Source organism: Ictalurus punctatus, chromosome 1 (assembly GCF_001660625.3).
Source record: "Ictalurus punctatus breed USDA103 chromosome 1, Coco_2.0, whole genome shotgun sequence".
Classification (NCBI taxonomy): Eukaryota; Metazoa; Chordata; class Actinopteri; order Siluriformes; family Ictaluridae; genus Ictalurus; species Ictalurus punctatus.
In genome coordinates, this window is record NC_030416.2 from 24,459,222 (window position 1) to 24,466,567 (window position 7,346).

The window sequence follows — 7,346 nt, forward strand, 5'->3', positions numbered from 1 at the left end:
TTGTGTATGAGCCCATTCTAGAGTGAAATTCATATCTAATTTACATATGATTTAATAGTTTGTTTTATTAAATATAATAAATCTAAAAAGTGCTCATCATACCTGACACCTAGATGAATACTTTATAGTTGGCTTCATGACTGTACGTCACTCCCTTTAAATGCTATTGAGCTTTAAATTATGGTATATTTTGTGTATGAGCCTATTCAGTAATGAAATACATGTCAAATTTAAATGTGATTTAATAGTTTATTTTGTAAAATATCAAAAATCTAAGAGGTGTGCATTATAGCTGACACCTAGATGAACACTGTACAGTTGGTTATATGACTGTAAATCATTCCCTTCAAATGCTATTGAAGTTAGAAACGTGTTTAACAATGTCGTATGTAACTTTAGAGACGGTCCCTTAATTTCCGCACATCTGCGAATATCGAACGTCCAACATCAAACCGACTTTATTCCAGTTGTCTAGAATCGGGTAAATGAACAGGTAATCAGACAAGTGTGACAGCAAAATGAAGGACATTTTAAGGACATGGATTTGAACTGTATGTCAGGATTAAGCTGGAGTGGAAGGGATTATCTCTAAGACACATACTCGTGTACTGTTGATGTTCAAACAGTACTACAATTTTAAGTAAAAGAGTTGGGCAGCTGTATTGCTGCTTCACAGTGTTTTACACACTTCCTGCTTGTGGAAAATCACAAGCTTGAGCGGGAAATGGAGGAGTGGACAGGAGATGAGGAGGTGTCTTCTTACATCATTAGTCCTTCTCCTCTCCCCGATCTCTTTTCCGTCATGGGTGATGGGGTGGGCTGAGCACATGACTGTGTGTTTCATTGGGTTAGACAGTGAGAGTGTGACACACAGGAAGTTTGCGCCTGCGCACTATTACCACAATCAGTTGAACAGCAAGAAAAAGAGTGTATACACGCCACATGCTGGCTGATGTAACTGGAAGCACCTTATTTACAATGTGTTGAATACAATCACGAAGTCGGTTGGCCATAGCAGCATAAGGTAGGTTATCTGGCTCTTTGTGTGTGTAATGATGGAGTTTGTATTTGTAGAATGTAAAAGAGCATTCGAAGACAAAAAAATCTCCTTATTCTGCTAAAGAGGTTTGAAGGTGATCATTACACATTATCTGAATGGAAGGAGGAAGTAAATGTGAATAAATGAGTATAGGAAGAAAAAGAGGAGGAAGTGTTTTAGATTCACCTAAAGTGGCTTGTTTCCTTACAAGTTTCTTTATAATGTATTATTAATAATGTAGTATATGATTATTGTATTGATGGTCAGGTGTAGGGCAGTGGGATTGTTGGGGAAAGGATGTGTGACCTCTACCTGACCCACCGAGTAACTCTTATACCATGTTCAAAAAGCATGCTAAGCGATGAGACTCGTATTATAGCTGTGAGTTTAAAGTGTGCAAAATTGTTCGAAATTCATCATGATCTGTTGTACACTAAACTTGATGACATATTTAACTCAGTTGACCATCATGATACGGCAAGAGGTTTTGGCTGTATCTCTTGTATACCTAGAGAGCACACTTTTTTTTGGATAGTTGAAGGTTCTTAACTTCCTATCATTATGTTCATAAAATAAAACTGTACAGAGGGGGTCCTTGGAACTTATTTTAGTATTTAACAGTTAGTATTTAACAATTAAACGTGTCCCTGGCTATAAGAAATTTGAGAACCGATGCTATTGGAAGCCTATAGCTTTGATCATAGTATCTGAAACATGGTGAACCTGCTGTTAAGATCTCTCATGTTTATTTTTCAGATGACCTTCATTACTACCTGTTGGCTAATCAAAAACTGAAATCATACTCTGCATCATGTCACTGTTGACGCACATGCTGGCTTGCCTCTTTGGCATTGGGTCATGGGTCGCCATCAATGGGATGTGGGTTGAGCTCCCACTGATTGTACCTGAGATCCCTGAAGGTTGGTACCTGCCCTCCTACCTCACTGTAATCATCCAGTTGGCGAACATCGGACCACTTTTCATCACACTTATGCATCGCTTCAGGCCAAGAGCACTGGATGAGCGGCCGGTCATCTACACCATTGTAGTGTTGGGTGTCCTGGCCACCTTTCTACTGGCTTTCCTCTGGAAGTACACATTATTTGTGGGAAATGCTGTACACAGTGTAGCTCTGCTGTCTCTCAGTTTCCTACTGTCAGTGGTGGACTGCACCTCCTCTGTCACCTTCCTGCCTTTTATGATGAGGCTCCAGCCTCAGTACCTCACCACCTACTTCGTTGGAGAGGGCCTGAGTGGCCTGATTCCAGCTCTGGTGGCTCTGATTCAGGGTGTTGGGGTGGTCCAATGCAAAAATGCTACAGTTAATACAAATTTTAGCATGGTCAACTATACCAGTGGTGAACTGAAAGCACATTACCAGCCAGCTAACTTCTCTGTTCAGGTCTTCTTCCTGTTCCTCAGCACCATGATGGCAGTGTGCCTGGGTGCTTTCGTGATGCTCAACTACCATCCTGCTGTAGTACAAGAACATAAATGTGAGAAGTACCTTGATGATACAAAGCGCCAAGAGAAGGCTGACATTAGCATCTCCCTGCAGAACCATCCTGCAGAACAAACACCCATGTTGGAACATGCAGAAGGTCCAGCAAATAAACCTCACAGCACTTTTGGGAAAGGCACGTACAGCAGAACAGAGGTGGTCTTCATTTTTGTTGTTCTGGCTTGGGTTAATGCATTAACCAATGCAGTTCTCCCTTCAGTACAGTCCTACTCCTGCCTGCCATATGGTAATCAGGCCTATCACTTGGCAACTGCTATGGCTGCAGTGGCTAACCCTGTGGCCTGCTTTATCGCCATGTTTTTCCCAATCAGGTGAGACACAGACAGATAAGATAAATGGATGCAAATATTTAATGTTAATCTTGACTTACTGCTTCCTCAATTACAGATCTCTGATGCTGATGGGGGTTCTCACAATAACTGGTACTGGATTTGGGGCCTACATCATGGGCATGGCAGCACTGAGTCCCTGTCCTCTATTGGTTCATCATGAACTAGGAGCTGCACTCATGGTGAGGTTTCTACCAGTTACATGTCTCTCAACTCTGATTGTGATACAACTCACATACCAACGGAGAGAATATCAATATCTTAACAACTATGTAAACTTAATGACTCTTGTCTCTATTAACTACTGTATAAGCTAACTATAAATTATCTACTTTGTGACGTACAATTACTTTTTCCAGTACGTATGGGCCCTTATCAGCACCACTGTCCCTGATGTCATGAACTAATATCAAGAAGAAATGTACAGGAAATGTTTCTCTTCCTAACTAATTAATTAGATCTTGCATTGCAAAACAAAATGGTTTATGAAATTTCCTATAACCTACTAAAAATATAGCTTAAAATTTCTTTAGTCTTGCACTTTCAGCTATACTTAATACATATTTTTTCTTTTTTCTTGCACAACCAGTTTTACCATTGACCCCCAAAATGTACTTTTTAAACGGTTAACTCCTGTTAGATGGCTGGTGTTTGGATCAAATTTCTAACACAGCTCAAAAGTTAGTCATCTTTTAAAACAGATTTTCTCATTGGGGGTGGGGTCAGGGTGGTGTGTTTGAATCAAAAAGAGTCATGTATGCACTCCGTCAGTGATCACAAAACAAGCCTTTCAGCTTTCAACTGCTAAGCTAGTTAGCTTAGTTAACGTTAGTGAATATTTATATTTACATTTATTCATTTAGCAGATGCTTTTATCCAAAGCGACTTACAAATGAAGAAATACAAGTATATTATATTATATTTTTATAATCTCTCTCTCTCTCTCTCTCTCTCTCTCTGTTATGATACAGGTGATAACTTGGGTGATATTTGTCCTCACTCTGTCCTACGTGAAGGTGATTATTGGGGTGATCCTACGAGATGAAGGACACAGTGCCCTCGTGTGGTGTGGTGCTGTAGTACAACTTGGGTCCATGTTAGGGGCCATGTCAATGTTTCCTTTAGTCAGTGTTTATGGACTCTTCAAATCAGGTGATCCCTGTAACACTAAGTGCCCTACATGAAACACTCTTAATTAAAAAATAGAAAAAGTAATGCATAAATGTGTTACAGTTCATTTCTCTATTTATTTCAAGAAAAACGAAGGAGAAAGGGCCAGTTACAGTGAATACACTGCAGTCAATACAATTCAAGACAATATTTTACTGATTCAGATGTTACACAAGAAATAGTTCATTTTCCCAAATGCTTGCACTGTGTTAAGTAGCCTTTAAGTGCACTAGATTAGTTACACTAGATAGAGCTATAATGTTACAGACCAATATAAAGATGTATTTGTCTGTCGTGGTTAATGTTAATTTAACTGATGCTTATTGAAAGGTGATTTCATAGTATGCTATTTAAAGCAACTGGTCATTTTTTGCATGTTTATATGGTTTACTACTTTTTTAACAGTTTAATAAAAATCATTGCTGGTCAAATTAAATATTTATGTTTTTTTGTTCTTGTTTTTTTTTTTTTTTTTTTTTTTTTAAAAGAATAAAGCCCTTTAAATATAGGCCATTTTTGACTGTGTTTATTCACCTTGATAGTCTAAGCAGGAAGAATCACCTATGATTATCTTGAGCAATGAACCATATACAATGTATATTTGTAACTTAAAAGCGTACAGTCACACACACACACTCAATTTTAGAAATGCCCATCAGCCTATGTCTTTGGACTGGGGGAGGAAACTGGATTACCCAGAGGAAACCCCCAAAGCACGGGGAGAACATGCAAACTCCGCACTCACAGGGCCACGGTGGGAATCGGACCCCCGACCCTGGAGGTGTGAGGCAAACATGCTAACCACTAAGCCACCGTGCGCCCGGTATACGTTCATGTTCCCTTAATACATTTTAAAGGTTAAAAAAATATATGGAACTTTCATACCTTGATACCTTTCATACCATGATACCACCCCAGCAACAAGGAAAGCTACAATTTATTATCTTTATTTAAAAAACAGATATAACGGGGGAAATTGTAAACTACTTTTAACTAGCTAAGGAAGCTAATTAAACTAGAATATGAAATGGATCAATGGTTTAGTCGGTATTTGTTACACAAAATCTATCTAGTTTCCGGGGGAGATGTACAGTACATAAACCTGAGTGTAGTTACACGTCGCTACCGTTAGATGGCAGTAGTCCTCTCCGATAGTAAGTTAACAACAACTACAGAAGAACTAATACTTTCACGAAACCCAGTTATAAATCGCTTTTTTAAAGAAATGGAGGCATCAAAAAACCAAGGCGTTGTCTTTCTTGAGCTGAGAGAGCGATTACAGAGCGGCTTGTTAATTATACGGCAAGTTTATGTTATTATTTTATTTTCAATTTCACTGTTTATAATAATTTACCGGTTGACAGTTAGCCAGTGCTAACACAGTAAGTAGTACTGCACGATAGTGGAGTTTGGAGAATGTTTGTGAATTAATATATAGCTGAATTAATATATAGCTGAATTAATATATAGCTGCTCGGCTAAACATGGGTTTGAGCAATAAAACAAGCTACACTTTCTTAAGTTACCCAAGCAAAAGTTTGGTTTATAGTGACACAAGCCCATGGTTAATGCACATGGGTTTTGGAATGGGATTTTCAAGAAGCACATAGTACATTCACCGTCCACTTTATTAGGAATACTTGTGCACTGCACACACTTTTCCCCACAAACATCAGAATTGTGGGGAAAAGTGTGATCACACTGACTTTAACTGTGCCATGTGTGTTAGGTCAGATGGTCTGGTTTGAGTATTTCAGAAACTGTTGATTTCCTGGGATTTTCACACAGATTTTCTCTATAGTTTACACGGAATGGTGCAAAAAAACATGGTCAGAGATCAGAGGAGAATGACCAGGCTGGGCTGAGCTGACGGGAGGAATTTAGTAACGTTAAAAAATCACTCTTTGCAACTGTGGAACGCACATCGCATCAAACCTTGAGGTGGATGAGCTACAACAGCAGAATACCACATCAGATTCCACTCCTGTCAGCCAAGAACAATAGTCTGAAGCTATCATGGGCACAAACTCGCCACAGTTGGACAGCTGAAGACTGGAAAAAGACCTGCACCTGATTGTTTTTTCTTTCTAATCTTCAACTGTCTTGCGTGGTTGAGCCTCTGCCCATGATGGCCTCAGATTCTTGTTCTTAGCTGACAGGATTGAAACCTGATGTGGTGGTCTGCTGTTGTAGCTCATCCACCTCAGGGTTTGATGTGTTGTGCATGCTGAGATGCTTTTCTGCTCACCACAGTTGTAAAGAGTGATTATTTAAGTTACTATAGCCTTCCTATTAGCTCAGATCGGCCCGGTCATTCACCTCTGATTTGTCTCCTCAACAAAATGTTTCAGCCTGCAGACCCTCCACTCACAGGATCTTTTTGTTTTTCTTTTTTCTTTTTTTTTTTCCTTCACCATTCTGTGTAAACTCTAGAGACTGCTGTGTGTTCTTGGCTGACAGGACTGGAACACAATGCGGTCTTCTGCTGTTGTAGCCCATCCACCACAAGGTTCGATATATTATGCCTGCTGAGATACTTTTCTGCTCACCACGGTTGAAAAGAATGATTAAATGAGTTACTATATCCTTAGTATAATATACGGCGTAAGCTTTCCAGGCATGTGCACATGCAGTTTGTAGAAAATTAACATGACAAATGTGAATAGGACTAAAAGCCCAGAGATACTCTGTTAATAATTATATTAACCCAGCTCACCATGTAAAACTCATCCAGACCGAATATGGCTTAGGTTGTAGTTCCTGTTGTGTGTGTGTGTGTGTGTGTGTGTGTGTGTGTGTGTGTGTGTGTGTGTATATATATGTGTATATATATATATATATATGTGTATATATATATATATATATATATATATATATATATATATATATATATATATATATATATATATATATATATATATATATATATATATAAAATATACAGTGAGGGAAAAAAGTATTTGATCCCCTGCTGATTTTGTACGTTTGCCCACTGACAAAGAAATGATCAGTCTATAATTTTAATGGTAGTTGTATTTGAACAGTGAGAGACAGAATAACAACAAAAAAATCCAGAAAAACACATGTCAAAAATGTTATAAATTAATTTGCATTTTAATGAGGGAAAAAAGTATTTGACCCCCTCTCAATCAGAAAGATTTCTGGCTCCCAGGTGTCTTTTATACAGGTAACGAGCTGACATTAGGAGCACACTCTTAAAGGGAGTGCTCCTAATATCAGTTTGTTACCTGTATAAAACACACCTGTCCACAGAAGCAATCAATCA

At 38.6% G+C, this 7,346-nt stretch overlaps 2 protein-coding genes across 3 annotated transcripts in view; both read left to right on the top strand.

The window, feature by feature from the left end:
* Positions 1-444: 444 nt before the first annotated feature.
* zgc:91890 (solute carrier family 52, riboflavin transporter, member 3-B) lies at positions 445-4,496 on the top strand. Of its 2 annotated transcripts, XM_017481118.2 has the most exons (5): positions 445-1,024; positions 1,796-2,676; positions 2,761-2,872; positions 2,949-3,072; positions 3,862-4,496. In XM_017481118.2, exons 2-5 carry the CDS (start codon positions 1,851-1,853, stop codon positions 4,072-4,074), a joined length of 1,275 nt encoding a protein of 424 aa, XP_017336607.1. In that variant the 5' UTR covers positions 445-1,024; positions 1,796-1,850; the 3' UTR covers positions 4,075-4,496. The 2 variants fall into 2 exon arrangements, with proteins under 2 accessions (XP_017336607.1, XP_017336599.1); XM_017481110.2 differs by having other exon boundaries at positions 1,796-2,872.
* Positions 4,497-5,205: 709 nt separating this feature from the next.
* Positions 5,206-7,346, top strand: part of ube3d (ubiquitin protein ligase E3D) — a 17,576-nt gene continuing 15,435 nt past the window's right edge. The window contains exon 1 of the mRNA XM_053683181.1: positions 5,206-5,362. Within this exon, the coding sequence (XP_053539156.1) occupies positions 5,286-5,362 (77 nt within the window). The 5' untranslated portion in view covers positions 5,206-5,285. The remainder of the gene's footprint in view (positions 5,363-7,346) is intronic.